This window comes from Protopterus annectens, chromosome 1.part2 (genome assembly GCF_019279795.1).
Source record: "Protopterus annectens isolate FY-2018-M chromosome 1.part2, PAN1.0, whole genome shotgun sequence".
NCBI classification, from domain to species: Eukaryota; Metazoa; Chordata; order Ceratodontiformes; family Protopteridae; genus Protopterus; species Protopterus annectens.
Genome location: NC_056727.1, coordinates 696,000,531 through 696,020,111, shown reverse-complemented (window position 1 = coordinate 696,020,111; position 19,581 = coordinate 696,000,531). Strand labels below are relative to the sequence as shown.

Here is a 19,581-nt window from a genome sequence, read left to right as displayed (position 1 = left end):
ACTTGTGCATTAATTTTAAATATCTTAAAAAAGTTAGATATTTCCTTGGGTTATTTAATCTGTTAGCATGTAGAGAAAGTAAGGCTAAGTCCATCTAATTTACTTTGCACATGAGGTAGTTAAGATTGGGGAGATATTATAATGTTTCCAATTCTGAGAAATGCGTAACTTCTTTATTTATATTAATTTTGAACAGTATAATCAGATTAATTCTTCTTAATATAGATTGTAAGAAACAAATTTAGGCCAATAGAGAAAAAAATAATGAAAAGTGGTTGAATATACATAACCAATCAATTAGTATATTAATGAAACCCATTAACTAACATGGAGTGAGATACACTCCTAATCTGAAAGAACCGCAATGTTCTATCAGATTATCCCTCATGACGAGAAGAAGAATACTGTTGTATCTGAGCTCCAAATTAACATTTCAGGAGATATGATGTGACTAGAAGTAAAATAATAATTAGTATAGATAATTAACTAATTAGTTAATAATTAACATTGAAAAAATGAAATGATTATAATTCTCTTATAAAGTTTATATTCCCTAAATCTGTTGAATATGTATAGTATAAATTAATTATTAAAAATGCAAGTTACAAAATAAAAAAAAATTCTTATATTAACACTTTGAGAAGTATTCAATAAATGGTATAGTAGCCTGAAGCAAATAAGGATAGCATTTTCTATCATTTTTTAAGAATTAAATGAGTCCTTTCTCAGTAAGAGGAATCTTTTATATTTATTGAGCTTTAAAAATGATAATGTTTGGATAATATTGGAAGAGCACATATATACTAATGTTACTTTATCAAACTAATAATCTGACTTTAAGCAGTTGTAAATGGATAATCTATTAACACATAACTATTACAGTGATATTTAACATTCTTTCAAATACATTAAAATTTGAAAATTAGGTATACTAATAAATGTGAAGTAAATTCGTTCAAATATTAGATGGTACAGGATTGACACCAAGCTTAGTTCGCTTGAGATTTAACCTATTACTCTTCTTGGTTACAAAATACAATATTTTAATGAACAAGAACTGTGCTGTCATTTTTAGAACAGTATTGATCTATTACTACTCCACATCCTAAACCATTGAAGTACATTAACAATTTGGGTAACTGAAAACCATCTTCATATTATACATATCAAAAGGAACAAGGAAGTACATTCGCTATACTATAAGCGCTGAACCAATATTCAAGATGTAGACATGAAATGGAAATCAGAATAGGCTGTAACTAATCACTCTGCCCAACAAGTAACAGTTTATCTAAAACATTTTGAGTGCAACATTACAATATATAACTGCAAGAAAGTATAGTTGCACTTAAATGTCTAACTACTCAAGCTGAAATTGCAAATAATAAGGAAAAAGACTGTTTTAAGTATTGTAACATTTCAAGCCCATTTCCTTAATCATCTTTAATTGACAAATGACAGAGATCAGCTATACCCATATGCTTCACCTGAGATACATTGTAACAAAACAGTTTCACTCGACTGATTAATGTAAATCAGTGTTTGGTATGATATGTAGATGCTTGAGACCCCAGATGTTTTCATAATGAACATTATTAAAGTATTAGTAACAACTGAGATATTCTGTCATAAATAGCCTGACTTCCAGGTAAAGTATCAAAAACTAGATATTTCCTCTTGTATTTGATAACTAATAAAGACCAAAGCATGTTATATTCTTATTAACTCTCTGAACATTAAACATCAGACCAAAGACTCTAGAACATACTTAAGTTATAGTCAATCTAATTTACTAGGAGCAAATAAACCTCCCCATTGAAGAAAACTTACTGCATTTGCAAGTCACTGAATAAGTTATTTTAATTTAACAAAGAAGGGGAAAATGCGAATTAAACTGCAGGTAGCACTCAGAAAAAAATCTTAATTCTGAGTATATTTACTATTACTATCTTAGAGCTTTTCTTCTCAAATCTCTAATGAAAGTGATTTACAGCCCTGGTCCATTTTCATTATAGAAAGATTTCCAACTTATGCCCCTCAAAGTATCTCAGGGGATTCCAGATAAAACAATAACTCTGAGCCAGTCAGCCTAGATAGCGTGGCAATATCTCCATGTAGATAAGTTACTAATAATATTCTCATGTGAGATCACATCTAAATGAACCCTTCTCTTTATCAAGCTCTATATTTCTTGGCCCAAACGCCAATACCATACTAGTTGCAAAAGATAAGCAAGTTACTTCAACCCCAATCCATCGTTACACAAGTAAAACACTAGACTCAACCAATCAAGAAAACATTGCTAATAATATAAACTTGCCATTCATTCATGGTATGGCTGAGATATAATCTAAGTAATATTTTCCCTTGAATCCCCTAGATCAATAACATTACATTATATTTTCTTCAATGTGCTAAAATAACAGCTTAATATTCAAGCATTCAGAGAGAGAAAAAAAAATAATTAATTGTCAAACATTTTACACAACTAAGTTTTTAGAAATTTTCTTTTAACAGGTGTTTAACATCTAGTTTTTGTGGGAACACTAATAAGTTGTATCAAACTGTTTCATATTTAACATTATAAGAAGTTTGTCGTATTCACTATTAAATAAATTAACTCCCATGTTTCATTTATACAGAAATCCATGTCAAACATGGTTTAAATTATGTAAGTTTAGTTTATTTATAGTTAAAGATAACCATAAGATAAATAATAACAAAACCCTTTTTATTTTTAATTCATTCAAAATCCTAAACATAACTAGTAATATTTCAGTTTGTGTATTCCCATTACCTAGCCGCATGGGGTATTAGTAAGATGCTCAACCAAAGAGCAAATAACAGAGTTGAAATAACAGACTGCACCTGGAGCAACCCAAAAGCCTATGACCAACCATTAATGTAGTTCCGACAATAATTCCAAAGCAACACCATTGAATAGTATATGAACAAGCATTGTATTATACAGTCCATGACTCAAATGAGATGTAAATCAGACCAACAGAAGAGATAAATAATAAGGTATCTATGAAACAGTATGATAACAAAACCCTTTTTTTTTACACTTGGATTCCTGAGTATAATTAATAATATGACAGTTTGTGGCTTCCCGCTGCTTAACCGAATTGCACAATAATGAAACACTCATCTAAATGAAAGGCAACAATCTTCAAATATTAGGTTCCCAATCTACATCACCTCAAGCAACTGAGAGCCTATAAACAACCTTTAATGCTATTCCAATAATAATTTCATAGCAACACTATAAACAGAATTTAAAGCAAGCATTGCATTCATATAGCTCCCTATTCAAATGGACCTCAGAAGAAATAGGCCCTAAAAAAAAAAATATATCTATACATATATATATATATATATATATATATATATATGTCACAACATAGCATTCATTAGTAAAATCTAGAGAATCTCACATATTAAGAACATCTGAATTGCATTTCACTTCAAGTAAACACTGTTGCATCCCATAATTTCTGTCCTCTTTCTCATCTCAGAAGGGAGTCACAAACAAGGAAGCACGCATGTACGTGATGACACATACTATGTACGTGATGACACATACTCTATGCTCCCCGTAATAATCATAACCAGGCAACAAACTCAGCGTAAGATACTTATTTTACGGTAAATGCAGGCATACTAAGCCAACAAAAACATGTTTCATGTTAATGATTGATCTATCTAGTCTTCAAAACATACTTAACGAAGTAAGACTTTCTTGGATTCTTTTTAATTCCATGATCGTTTTTTATGCAAACATTAATAGTGAATACCATTTGAGGCAATGCAGATGAAGCTGTGTGGTGCTGTGTGGGTCTGAGAGGGGTTTACTAGGTAAATACAAACAAGGTAGTTTGTTATCTTTACTACGAGGTGGAAGGGTGCTTCCATTATGCACGTGGACACGTAGTGGGAAAATTGCCAAAGAAACGGTTTACTGTGGAATTCGTTAGTTGAACGGGGGTCAGTTTCCCTTTTTTTTTTTTAAATTAAACAAGAGCTAGTGGAGTGCCACTCAACAGGAAGCATGGACTACACTCTACCCCAATGTATCTCTTGAAAAATTCCCTCAAAGATACAAAAGAGCCTCATACCCAATACAAGACCCAACAAATTCAGAAAGATAGATAAATAAATAAATAAATAAATAAATAAATAATAGACCCTGAATAACTGTACAGACAATAATTTGAGAAAAAAATGAAACAATTATATATAGACAGCTACTGATACTCTATTAGGCTACTAATAAAACTAATGTTATTAAGATAAATTACTATTAAAGCTAATGATAAACAACATATACGATGCATGTATGCAAGGACAGAAGAATTAGATTTATGAATTCAATGCGGAAAGAAATAAATGAGTAATGCATACTATTTTGTTAGTTTAGTAAGAGACTCATACTTCAGTTGATGTTTTGAGAGATTTAGAAACATCAGTATTTTTAAGTTCAGTTTTCTGTTTCTTCTTCCTCACATCCAACCAGTTATTTTTTTTACTGAAGATCTTTTCAATATGGAAGATGTTGCCCAGTCCATTTCTTCTGGAATAATAATTATATTATTGTTTTCAATGAATGAAGTTGCTTCCTCGAGATTATTGAAGGTTCTTATGTTGTTTGAGTAGAAAATTCTAATTTTAGCTGGGTAAACAAGTTGAGCTTTTATTTTATTTTGTTTAAGAAGTCTCACTAGTGGCCAGGATTTCTTTCTTAGTTCTAATACTCTTGAAGAATAGTCATTATCAAATCTTATTTAACTTTGCTTATAAATTATGGGACTTTTTCCTCCAAGCTGACTTAAGTATGAGGTCCTTATCAAAATATGATAGAAATTCAACTACTATAGATCTAGGAGGTACAGAAGGTGAGGAATAAATTGTTTTTCCTGTGCCTCTATCTGCTCTCTCTAGTCCATTAGATAAACCTTCTTTTAAGTCCAGTATTTCAGGAAGCCAAGAATTTCAAAATAAAATAATGTCCTCACCTTCTGACTTTTCGGGGAGACAAAATTTCTTATGTTTGTTCTCCTTTCTGTGTTCTCCAGGTCATCTAACTTGTTAATTAACCAGTTGTTTTGCTGTAAGAGAAATTCACATTGGCTCTCTTCTTCCTTGAGTCTCCCATCGATGTCAGTAAGTGAAGTTTCAACGTCCACTATTTTAGTTTGCTGCTGTAATATTTGCTTAAGGACATCAGTTTGTTTTTGGCAATTTTCTTTGAGACTTTCTAAATTGTCTGTAAATCTGTCCATTTTTAGAGATAGCTCATGAAGTGTAGTTGACTTCAACTGAATTTCCTTTTTCAGTGAAGACCCAGAATGGGAATTCTTTGAGTTGTTCATTTCCACACAGTAGAAATAATCTCAAAATTCTTTGAGTTGTTCATTTCCATATAGTAGAAATAATCTCCATAATATTTTGACAGGAAAATGTTGATGAATCCACTTCAAAGTTGGAATATCTGTAGTTTAAAAGACTATTAATATTTTTGTTTTTGTTAGAATAAAATTAATGTTTTCCTGTGTTTTAGTAAAAAAAAAAAAAACTGCTGCCATTCAGGCGCCACCCTCCCTTTTCTCCACTTTTTGATGACTGCCTTCACTGTGTTCCATGATATATCCAATGCTGTGGAAATTTTTTCGTACCCTTCACCTGACTGATACCTTGCAACAATGAGATCCCTTTGATGGTTTGTAAGCTCAATGCGAACCATGGCTTTTGCTGTAGCAGACAACTGAGTAAATGCCAGGAAGCTTCTACTAGGACAGCTGAACTTTATTTGGGGTTAATAACAGTCTCTTTAACTGATGGCTGATGTGTACCCAAGAAGACTAAATGCTGTAATTAAATCAAAAGTTGCTTCAATAAAGTATTAGTTTAAGGGTGTGCACACAACAAAGTAGCAGTTTAAGGGTGTACACACTTATGTAACCAGCATATTGTACTTTATTTTTTTATATTTTTCCCCTAACAGATTTGTTTTTTCTTCAATTGAATTATACAGGTTATAGGTCACAATAAAGGGTCTACTTCACGATGTCGAAAGCCAACAATATCGAAGCTGATATTGTCGGCAGCACAACATCAAAAGTGCAGAACATCGTGCAGGTAAATGGAAATCTTTGTAGGGGGAGATTTCCTTTTACCTGAATGTAGTGCGATCTCGGAGTTGGAATATTTAAGTAGGGGGGGTGTGGGGGGCACAGCCTCCCTGCCTATGCTAGTTAGTTTTTATTTTTGTTTGTTTGTTTTTAACATTATTCAATGTTTTACTACATCGATCACTAGAGGCCGACCTTTAGTGATTCAATGTAGTAAAATTTTGATAACGTGATATAGACGCACAATAAAGGTGGGAAAAGTTTTGAAATGATTTATTGTGATCTCACTTTTTTATATCATAAAAACCTGGCATTTTAACAGGGGTGTGTAAACTTTTTATATCCACTGTATGTATATATATATATATATATATATATATATATATATATGTGTGTGTGTGTGTGTGTGTGTGTGTTTATATATATATATATATATATATATATATATATATATATATATATATATATATAGAAATACCACATGTGGCTGAATGTCCTTTTCAAGTGTAGTATGTGCTGTCTTTGCCTTTTATCAGACTAGGGTACAGGCGCTTGTGCTAATCTGGAGCAGACGGAGTTCCAAGATAACCTACAATTACAGTGATGCTATCTAAATTAGCTTCCTCACAGGGCTTTTGTTCTCTACCCTATCACTGTGGGCATTTGGACTGCAGATTTCATTTACTTATTTATTTAACTTAATACATGCCCAGTTAGTAATAATGAAAACACTTACTACTTAGAGGCTGGCAAATGCCTGAGTCAGTGATTTTTCCCTTTGAATGCAGAATCTATTACAAAGGATTAGACTGTCCCCAATGGGCTCCCTTAATTCTACATGTACTCCCTGGTGCCCACTTCTTTTGCAGTTGTATCCTGCTAGTTAGACAGAGTTCACCCTTTTTGATCATTTTCATATAGGTGTCACACTCACAATCTGTTAACCAAATTCAAATATACTCAAAGCACTGACTGCTTGCTCATTTACTATGATGTCTCTCAACATTTCAATATTCATTTGACATCCACATATTCATCAAATAAGTTCTTATTTATACAATGAAGTAACTAATAATGTCCTCCGTCTTTCTCCTACTCTCTCTAAACTTTATTATAAGTTTCAGGAAAAGTTTATGTGAATATTTTAAACAGCTCTGAACTTTACAATAATCCATGCAAAAAAGTAAGACTTTTTTAAACAATTTTTCCCCTTTCTGCCTGCCAAATGTTGAGGATCCCCCAACAGTGCTCAAACCTATTTATTCCAAGTGATAGAGATTCACATACAGATGCAACAGGGTGAAAGCCATCTGCTGAGGTCATTACAGAGGAAGACATCACAGGTTTTCTGCCCTCACCAGTATTCCAAGCAAATGAAGACATTAGTAACAGCCAAACATCACCCCCGTGGATGGAGTGATGAGCAATCCATGTCACTGTGGAGGCCCGCAACACATCCCCTTTGAGATATCTGTTCCTGTACACCCAGTAGAAAAGCCTAATTCCTGTCCCCAGACTCCATGTACATTATAGTCCCTCCTCTGAGGAACTTGAGCAGTACATAGCTGGATTCTTCTCTTCACACCTCCATGACGGGCATCCATCCTTTCCTGCAAGCTACTGCTAGTAGCTAAAGATGTACTTTAATGTCCAAAGAGCAGCTGAAAATGGATACAAGCAGATGAAGCCCAACTTGTGCTCTGTCCAGGACTGAAATCCACTTGAAAAGATAGAAATTAAAGTGGTATCTAATTCTAACAATTTTTCTCTCTGTTAAAATGATACACAGGCAGAAATTATTGTTTTTGTCCAGTCTGAACGACATTTCCCCATTTATGAATTCCTTTACACTGAGAATGGGGTCCAAATATGGTAATGCATTTTTAAGTTGCAAATGTGTGCATATGTAAGATGCAGATTTACTTTCAGCTTTTAAAACTTTTCTTGCAATTACACTAAAAGCAAACATACATGCAGTAATTGTACTTTTTTAAATTCTAAACATACATTTTACATGCTGCAAGACCTACGACATCCATAGTTTTTTATGGAAAAATGTAATTGCATTTTTTAGCTTAATACAACTTAAATATACATATTAAGACTATTTGTAGCCAATATATAAAACTCTGCAAATATGTCACAGAAATATATATTGCACCTTCTCTTAACTTACAAAACACACCACTTCTAAATGGTACTTTTGCATAGTTACAATAAGCTACACAGCCCCAGAGGCCATCATGAGGATTATTTCTCTGTTTTTCAGGCTGCCTTCAACTGCATTCATCCAGAATTATAGAAAAAAGGATGAGCTTGTAAGTCTTCTCAATAATGCAACCATTCATCCCATAGATTACCTTCCAAAAGATTCCTGGAAGATTCTATATTACTAAATCTGAATCCCTCTCACAGAGTATAACTTCTGATCGCTTATTGCTTCTTCAACTTTACATTTACTAACTCTTATCCAGTGCTACTCAGGAGAGTCCGCAAACAAACTTCCTCCACTCTGAAAATGAAACTCTGAGAGAAGCAGGATAAGTCCACTTGAATGTTCTTTATATGCAGTACATTAAAAATCAAGCCCAATGCCTGACTGTCGGAACAAGGAAATTAAGCTCAACATATATCTTTCCTCACCATTTCATAGATATTTCACCTGTTCCTTGGACAATACCTACTCTAAAAAAAAACAGGACTCAAACTGAACTAAAGTGATGCCACTCAGTAACCAGTTCTGACACAAATGAAGGAAGCTGGTATGTTATCTGTATCAAAATACCTCTCACTAAGAAACCAGTCCATGGCATACTTTTGTCCTTCATACACTTAACACAACTCAGCTCTTCTCCCTGTGACACTCCAATCACATGCATTTTCTTTTTCTTCTCTAGATCCTATCTTGCAGTTTGATCAGCTTGCATTCTGTCATGCCAACTTAACATGGAAGCACAAATATTGTTCTTTCACTAGCTTCTTTCTTTTTTGCAGGGACAAAACATTATTTTATGATGCATCCTTTTATCTTCTTTTGAGTTTACATTATTTTTCATAAACTCTGTGAATTTACTGTTTAGGTTTTGGAGTTATAAAAAACCCTACTCCATCAAAATCTCAACAGCCATACCAAATACATTCAGATCCTAATTTTCCCCAACTTTGGCCTCATCATCACTATCATAGCCATTCAATCCACTAAACAAGTCTAAAGTTTCACATACTGTTTCAACACTCCAATTTTTGTAACAATTTCCATTACAAAGACTAAACGAGTAACTGTCCAATCCTACTACTTTTCCACGCTTTACTCATTTCATTTTTAATATTCCCAAATAAGTACTATCTTAAAAATAATGCCACTTTTAAGGGTACAAGTCAAATCACTAATTCAAAAACAGAGGCCAGTACTTGAATGTGGTTGAGATAACTCAATTTTTATTCAAACATAAATAACAAAATGGGTAGGATAAAACTCTCAAACCACACAGAAAACCAACCAGACCGGTTTCAGCTGAGATAGTCTTCGGTGTAAAACAAAACAATCACATCCATGTAATTTATACAAATCCTTTAACTGAACACAATTAGCTATTGGTTAATTATAGGTGATCATTTAATCCAGGCTGAAAGATCCCACTTAATTTAATAATCCACCTCTTCTCTTTAGAATTGAGAATTGTATGCCACCCAGATTTATTAGTCTCGTCACCAAATATTCTACCAATGACAGTAAATCTGTAGGAAGCAGTGACATGTTGAAGTGTGTGTTTGTATAATGCATTTGGCTGTCTTTTGTTCCTGATATCGCTCAAATGCTCACTGATACATAAATGTAGGGGTCTGGATGTCTGGCCAATGTAAAAGGCAGAACATGTACATGTTTCCAAATATATTACCCAAACAGACCCACAATTAGCCAGGAATTTGATGTCATAAATCATAGCAGTATTTTTACTGCTGAACTGTTTAGTCTTATTCATTCTGATGTAGTGTGTGCAGTGCCCTAAACTGTTGCTGTTGTGTCATAAACGACCCTTAATAATGCTTATAATGACTAAAATAAGAACCAAGTGTCCTATCTCTGCAAAACAAAAAAAGCCATTTATTGCCTAAACTATCAAATAGGCTGTGATCCACTAGCAATACATTCCAATGCCTGTTAATGATCTCCATAAATGCTCCCGTGTTATGTCCATATGTGGTAACCAACCTCAGATCCAATTTCTTATCAGATGAATGTTCCTTATATGTCAACAAATCCTTCCTATTCTGGCAAAAGGCCCAGTTGTTGCCAGATTTATAACCTCGATTTTATATCTTTGTATCAGATCATTCCTATATTGTTCATATTTATCCATACTTGAACAAACCCGTTTGACACGAAGGAACTGTGATTTGGGGTGTTTCTGATGAAATGCTGTGGGTGAAAGTTGGACGCATGAAGTAATGAATTATATTGTGGGTATTTCCAAAAAATTTCACTGTCTAAGGTATTATCCACGTTCCTTGCAATAAGGACATCCAGAAACATAATCTGGTCTGTATGGTAATGAACTGTGAATCGGATACCCCACTTGTTCCCATTTAAATACTCTGCACATTCATGAAGGTGTGTACTATCCGCTCTCCAAACCAACCAACAATCATCCAGATAAGGTCTCCAAATATCAATTTCCTCCAAATACAAGTTATGCCCAGGGTCATAGATGAGTTGATCCTCTACATAGACAATAAATAGATCAGCACATATGGGGGCAAAAGATGCCCCCATTGCTGTACACTCTACCTGCCAATAACACTGGTCCTGAAAATACAAAACATTTTTGGTTAGAACATGCTCCGCTAGACAAACCAAACACACATTAAATCCAGGCTGATAAAGTTCACTTTTCTCTAACCAATATACTAATGCACAAAGGCTAGCCCAGTGTGGAATATTGGTATAAAGAGCAGTAACATCAAGTGTACAAAGGAGCCAAGCCTGCTTCCAATTGCATATCAGAAATACCCAAAAGCTGTGTGGTATCCTGTATGCGTGCTCTGATAAATTTCAATAATGGTTGTAAGTATTTAGTTAAGAACTGTGAAAGTGGTTCGGTGAGAGACCCTCTGCCTGATACAAAAGTCCTTATGGATCTTGGGCAGAAAATATAAATATTGGGATTTGGGATCCTGTACCGTTAAGATGGTATAAATCGGAATCCTCTATAATACTCTCCTCCCTGGCTTCCTTTAAGAAGTTATCTATTTCTGCCTTAAACCTAAAAGTTGGATCTAAGGGCATGACCATATAATACCGGCCATCCCTAAATTGCTTTTGGTCTTCATCACAATACATCCCCCAGTTCATAACCACCACAGCTCCTCCCTTATCAGCTGGTAAAATCATCAAGTTCTTATTGTTTTGTAAATTAGAAACCACCTGTGATTCAATCTTTGAGAGATTATGAGATAATATACAATGCTCATGAATATGAAAATGTAAATCTTTGAAAACAAAGGACTGAAAGGAGGCCTCCTGCTGTTGCATGGGTGGGATAAAGGTAGATTTGTGAAATTTAAAGGAATTAGTATTAATACCAGTAGTTTCACCATCAAAAAACAATCTTAAGTAAATGACAAAATGATACTACATCCTGTGCCAAAGAATCTATCTTCAGATACAAAAAAAAAACAGGTACAAAACTTTGACCTTTATTAACTACTTGTATTTCCACCTCAGACAAGGGTGGAGAACAAATGTTCAAAAGATTACAAGTATCATTTATGTTTGTACCATAATCTTGAGAAGACTTTCGAGATCCCTTGCTCCCCCTATATTGTCTGCCTCCCCTATGTTTCCAGGCCCTAAAGGGGCATCCAAATTGCACCTCTTTGGGGTAGGTGATTCCAAAGTATGGTTGTCATTCACATCCATGGCTGAGGAGTCCCCCTCACCAGATGTACTGCTGTTCACCCCCCTAAATTAATTTCTTTAGGATTGATTTTGGTCTCTCTTGTTTCTGATTGTGAAGTCTAGTCTCCGACTGACCAAATTTAACCTGTTTATATGAGCCAAAAGGTTTTCCCTTGTCATAATCCCCCATATCCCGGTTAGATTTTTTGATTTTTTTTTCTCCTTTAATTGTTTCTTCAAATTGAGTAGTTCTGTACTCAATTGATTCAGGCATATTGGATAACAAGGTAAATCCTCAAAACTTTTAGTTTCCTCACATATCAAACCCACTTCTGTGATACAGTGATCAACTGTACATTTATAAAAGGCTGTTAAAACCTCAATGAAACCCATGGGTGCCCTTATTTGGACCTGGGCCCATTGTTCAGCCAGAGTGTCATCAATATTATTCACTAAGGGTTGTATTCTATCCCGCAACGCCCTAGGGGTGATCCCCTTTAGCTGGTAAGCTTTAAAGGGTTTCAAGTGCTATACATTAGTGCGTAGTGTTTTCATGCACTTGGTGAGCTTCTGAAAAGCCTGATTGCAGCTATTCACTGGGTCACTAGTATTTAAATCCATATTTTAATTGTCCGTGGATCCTAATCCAAATACAAGTAAGTCATCTTTATCCAATGACAAACCTTTCAAGATTGTGACCAGATCCTTAACAACCCTGGATAAGCTTAACATGTAAATAAATTGTACCCAAAAAATAAGTACCTGTGTGTATTGAAAAAAATTATCCTGATAACTCACTCTGCTTGTCAAATGTGAATATCCAACATAAAGGTCCCAGTACAATAAATACATAACTCTCCACAATGAGGACTGCCTACCAGATTCAAAACTTTGGGAACATGAAGAAGGGACAGATAATTATAACCAAGCAATGTACTGATCTGTTATAAAACACCATATACTGTTCAATTGCAAAACATTCAATAAATGAGTCCTTCAACAGTATTATTGCTGACATCAATAGGAGGAACAATAGCCCCTGCGATTATTGCACAAAATAGATATAAACATTTTAAAACACAATAGTGCTACATTCCCCTGTATTATAATATGCAAAACCTTGATGACATATTGATTTAAATCATACAAATATCCTTAATGGAAACGATAATAGTCCCTGTGATGGTTATGACAATATAGACATAAGTGATTCAAAACACCGCAGTGCTACATTCACCTTACGTGGCTCAACAAGGGGGCTATAATAACCATTGTGCATAGCAAAGAATATTTTTCGGTAACAGGATAAAATACCGTAATGCCTAACCACACAATGTTATGATCCCCTGTTCATAAGCTCCAAAGAGCTGTATGAACATATACATTGAAACAGACTATGATGGATCGAAATCCCTTACACTAGTTGTATTAATAAGGTATAATCATAAGGGTACAATAATAGCCTTAGTACATGTTCATTCATACTAATTATACATAATTCCTACCCGAAAACAAGTAGGTTATAAATCTGGCAATATTATTACTGCCAGCAACTGGGCCTCTTGCCAGGATAGGAAGGATTAGTTGACATATAAGGACATTGGATTTGAGGTTGGTTACCACATATGGACATAACATGGGGGCGTTTATGGAGATCATTAACAGGCATTGGAATATACTGCTAGCGGTTCACAAGCTATCTGATATTTTAGGCAATAAATGCCTTTTTTCGTTTCACAGAGGGAGGACACTTGGTTCTTATTTTAGTCATTATAAGCATTAAGGGTTGTTTAGGACACAACAGCAACGCACCATTACACCGGAGGTGTTGTGTGGTTGTATAGCTTGTGGGCACTGCATACACTACATCAGAATGAATAAGACCAAACAGTTCAGCAGTAAAAATACTGCTATGATTTATGACATCAAATTCCTGGCTAATTGTGGGTCTGGTTGGGTAATATATTTGGAAACATGTACATGTTCTGCCTTTTACATTGGCCAGACATCCAGACCCCTATGTTTATGTATCAGTGAGCATTTGAGCGATATCAGGAACAAAAGACAGCCAAATGCATTATACAAACACACACTTCAACATGTCACTGCTTCCTACAGATTTACTGTCATTGGTAGAATATTTGGTGACGAGACTAATAAATCTGGGTGGCATACAATTCTCAATTCTAAAGAGAAGAGGTGGATTATTAAATTAGGCTGGCTCTTTCAGCCTGGATTAAATGATCACCTATAATTAACCAATAGCTAGCTGTGTTCAAGTTAAAGGATTTGTACAAATTACATGGATGTAATTATGTTTTGTTTTACACTGAGGAAGGCTATCTCAGCCAAAACCGATCTGGTTGGTTTTCTGTGGGGTTTGAGAGTTTTACCCTACCCATTTTGTTATTTATGTTTGAATAAAAATTGAGTTATCTCAACCACATTCAAGTGCTGGCCTCTGTTTTTGAATTTGCCTGGAATCTGTTAGGCCTGTGCACTTGCAGTACTTGCGTGGGCAATTTTGGTTTGGTTTACAAGTCAAATTACCACAAGTCAGAATCTGAAGAAGATAACAGACAAAAGTGCAGCATGTGATTAGCTAATTTTTATAAATAACTATACTTTGTTTTATTAATGGTGGTACAAAGTGACTTTTCTCTCAGAAGCAGATTCGCATGTTGGCAAGTTTAAAAAGGTCAGACTCTTCATCATACCTGAACAGCCCAGCGTGGAGGTACTGGGCAGCAGTAAAAAACCTTCAGTCGTTCCACCACTGGGGTCTTCTTATCTTCAAAGTCGTCTGCAAGGGCCTATATATTAGACAAAAAAAATTCTGCGTGAAATTGAGAGCATCACTGAAAAAGCAGGGTAGCATGACTGCCACTGACTGCCATGATTAGAATGTACAAAATGTTCACACCCCCATCAAAGTGAAGGCAATGGTTACAGTTCTTCAGCAGAAAAAACAGCTTATAATGAACTACTGACCAGATATAAAAAAGATGTAACTTTCCACAAGTGTGTAATAAGGTAATGACATAAGGTGAAACACTGCTATATAGGTCTTTAATGCAAACCTGCAGAAGAAGCTAAGAGATTTTTGTCCTAGCAAACATACAAGAAAATCTAGCCAAAATGGGCTCCTCATATATCACCATAATTCTACTCATCCATAAACATTTAAACTACTATTACTACAAATAATAACAATAAAATTGGGAATAACAACCATTTGCCCCTTGACTGTAAATGTTTTGGTCTTATGAATGGCTTTGAAGATATAATAATACAAAACAATCTTCAGACAAAAGCAAATGTTTCACCGATTAATGCATGTTACACACATACGTTTGCAGTATTTTATGTGAGGGTTCACAAGTCAGTATGATAAATGAAATTTAGCTAGTACTGTTAGAATGAAATATGTTCCTCAAGTACTGTGAAAAAAAACTTGCAATGAAAGCTGATGTTCAAATCATAAAGTTCTTTCCAAATTATGAGGATAAACTTGCAAAGCCGATTTCACTCAAATTTCTGCCCAAGAAGTTCAACAAACACTCTTTTTCACCTTGCTTCATTAAACAAACATAACAAAATAGTTCACATTAATTCAAATAGTGATTTTGCAGCACAAGGCAACATTTTATTTGGTAATCAATGATTAGAAAATCTTGTCTACCTTTATGCAAAAAATAGGCTTTCAGGCCCAGAACTGCTGTCACTTGCAAACAACTATACGTAAAATATTCATGACACTGAAAAAGCAGAGGAAGATTCTAGCACCTGCATATTCTATAACAACAAAGGTATTTCTGAAAACTTGCATCTCAGCTACTCAGGCATTCAAGCTCATGAATTATACACCTTGTTTACCTTAAATATATTCACCAGTGTCTAATTTGTTTCTATTTATTGACAGTTCATGGTTGAACTGCTGCTAACAGTATTATGTTTTGTAAACTTAGTCAATTCCACTTATTCAGCAGTCAAGATAGACCTCTCAACATCTTAGCAGCAGACTAAGGCAAAAACAATGTGGGAACAAAGCTCCAAACTAGGGACAAAGTGTAAATACTACTCATAAGTTGTCAAAATAACACCTTTTGCGTTACCATGCATTTTCTTTTTTTTTTCAAAACAGGTTTATTGTTTTAACATATAAGAGAAATATCATAACAATTTTATACAAGTAATTAAAAATAGGTATTATTATAATATTCAACAAAACAACTAAAGTATTTACAAAGACATCCACTACAATCAGATCAATTAATTAAGCTAAAATACCATGCTATTGAAATTAAATTTTTTTTAACAAATTTTGTAAATTATCCCATACAATAAAATAATATGTTTTTCTATTTGTTCTAGTCCTAATTGTGTTTATTTCCATATGGCACACTATATTCATAACATTTTTAAATTCATTGAACGGAGGAGGTGTATCTGAAATCCAATTTCTAGTTATTATTTTCCTAGCCACTGCTAGAATAGACCATAACAAGGGAAGCTTAACCTTTTTAACACTTTGAGGTACAGGTGTGTTGAATAATATAAGAGATTTAGAAATAATGAAATTATCTGTAAAAAGAGCCTGCAAAAATTCATTAATTGACTTCCAGTATTCTTTCAATTTTATACAGTCATAAAACATATGAGCCCAGTCAGCATTAATTTCTACATTACATCTCTTACATAGATTATCTTTATTATTTATTTTATTCATCATCAAAGGTGTATAAAAAGATTTATGTAAAAATTTCCATGTATAAAGTCTCCAGACAATGGAAGACGTAGTTCTATAAGCAGATTCCAATATACATTGTTTATCTTGTTGGTTTGGTGGGTCCCCATTAATAGAAGTGAAATAATTCCAGTATGAATCTACTATGTAAAAAGTTTCTTGTCTGATAACTTTATGTATGTATGAAAGTTTACCTTTATCAGAAACTTTATGTTGTAAATTTAATATCAAGTAATCAATCAGTGTTGGAATAGATTCTTTAACAGTTATAGACATTAAATCTATTTTATTAATGAGATGTTGTCTAAAGGTCTGAACCTCTAACCAGCAAGTTTATCTTAGATCAAATTCTTGTTTTAAGAAATCTAGATTTTTAACTTTATTATCAGATATCAACTGATACCAATACTTTAGATCATTATCTATAGCTAAATGAGTTCCTTCAGAAGTAGATGACAAAAGCATACCCTGAGTATACATTATAGGAAATACAATAAAATTCCATTCCCTATACTTAGGGTGCATGAATATAAAGTTACGATAACTAATAATAATATTTAATGGGTAACAAACCATATGTTTAGGTATAATAGGTGAAGTACAAAATTCCTTTAGTAACCATAACATGGAGTTATTTACAATCATATTTTTATGTGTTAAGGAGATTTTCATGAAGTGTATACTAATTAGCTCCCAATAATCTTTCCATTTTGTGACATATGACTGATCTATTAATAAAGTAATAACTTTTACAATAGAAGAGATAGTATATAAATTAAAGTCTGGAAAAGAAATACCCCTTGAGACCAGCTATTAGTATGTTTCTTTAATGCAATCCTAGGTCTATTAGGTGCCCATAAGAAATTTAACATTAGTGTGTTCAGTTTCTTGATAATTATTTTTGTAGGTGGAAGTATTATTGATTGTATTAAGTATAAAATCTTGGGGAATATTATCATTTTAATAATTGTAAGTCTCTCCTCCATAGTAAAAAACATATTATTCCAGGTATTAAAAAGATTTTGTATATTAAGAAAACAGGTATTATAATTATTATATATAATAGATTTAATAACTTTAGATAGTATTATACCTAAATAAGTTATCTGACCTGAATTGGGTACATATTTAGTAAAATCACTAATGAGAATATTTTTTCGTGTATATATAGGTAGTATTTTAGTTTTTCTTCATTGAATATTAAACCAGAAATACTTTTAAAATTCATCATGTTATCAAATAGAGACTGCATAGAAGAATTAGATCCTGCTGATGTAATTAGAACATCATCTGCAAAAAGTTGAATTTTGGATGTTGTATTTTCATCTATTTCAAAACCCTCTATGTCAGTACTGTTTCTGATCAAATTAGCCCAAGGCTCCATTACTAAAGTGAATAATAGTGGAGAAAGTGGACATCCTTGTTTTGTACCTTTAAGAATGGGTATTTTTTGTGAAACATATGTTCCTACCTTAATATAAGCCAACGTTCCTTTGTATAAATGTTCAATTAGATTTACAAATGCATCCGAGAAGTTTGTGCACTTCATCAAGGTAAACAGACAGTCCCAACTTACTGAATCAAATGCTGAACTTATATCAAGACTAATAAGTGTTAAATCTTTCTTTTCCCTATTTGCAAAATCTATTAATGTTAAAGTTCTTCTTATATTATCAAAAGTATTTCTATTTACAATGAAGCCTGTCTGATCTATATCTATAATGCCGGGAATGATTGTCTTCAATCTATCAGCAAAGATATTCATAAACATTTTATAATCAACATTAAGTAATGAGATGGGCCGATATGAAGAACATCTAGTTGGATCTTTATTAGGTTTTAAAATTGGCGAAATAAATGTATATTGCCAAGATGGGGGTTATTAACTCAGTTTGGGCCAAAATAAAACCTTATGTATTAATGAATATGTATTTTTAGAAAGGATTTTATATATCTCTGGTATAATACCATCATTACCCGGTGCTTTGTTTGATTTAAGCTTATTTATTTGTGTAATAACTTCTGTATATGAAATACTCTTGTCCAATAGTTTAATCTGTTGTTTATTAAGCTTTTATTCATATTTGTGGTTATAAACTCCTTTATTTTATCTTTAGGTTCCATGTTAATATTATTATGGTTAATTTTGTGAAAGTGATTTCTAAATTCATCTAGTATTTCTGGTATACTAGAAACATTCTTCTTTTTCCTTAGAGAAAAGATTTCTTTGATATGGTTTTGTTTATTCAACCTTTTTGTTTTATTTTTAAGTCTATGTAAGTATTTGGGGCTTATTGAATAAGACAAAAACTTGTATTTCTCTAGTTATTTTAACTTTATGAGTTAAAAATTTCTTTGTAATTCTCATTTAGTTTGTTTATTTCTTCAATAACTTTCTTGTCCATAATATTTTCTTTATTATTATGTTTATAAGAGTCTAATTTACTTTGAATATCTAACAATTCCTTATCCCAAGATTTCCTTTTATTATTATACCATCTGATACTTTGTCCATATAGATATGATTTTAAGGCATCCCAAACATAAACAATGGAGACTTCAGGAGTGTTATTTATGTCTAAAAAATGTTTTACTTCTGAAAGTATATATTCTTTATAGTCTTTTAGTTGAGTTAAGTATGCTGGTATCCTTTTGATCTGAACATTATGAGTATTTTTTATCATGAATTCAAAAACAATTGAATTATGATCAGATATAGGACATGAAATGATTTTGGAATTAATTAAATCTGTTACCATCTGGTTAGAAATAAAGACCCTATCTATTTTTGAATAAGTTTTGTA

The 19,581-nt window shown here is 33.2% G+C and overlaps 1 protein-coding gene across 2 annotated transcripts in view; it reads right to left on the bottom strand.

Annotated features, from left to right (window-relative positions):
- The window catches only part of TTC27 (tetratricopeptide repeat domain 27), a 2,723,583-nt gene that overhangs the window by 839,395 nt on the left and 1,864,607 nt on the right, over nucleotides 1-19,581 (bottom strand). For both annotated transcript variants that reach the window (XM_044058498.1, XM_044058490.1), the window contains one exon: nucleotides 14,748-14,843. In XM_044058498.1, coding sequence (XP_043914433.1) covers nucleotides 14,748-14,843 — 96 coding nt within the window. The remainder of the gene's footprint in view (nucleotides 1-14,747; nucleotides 14,844-19,581) is intronic.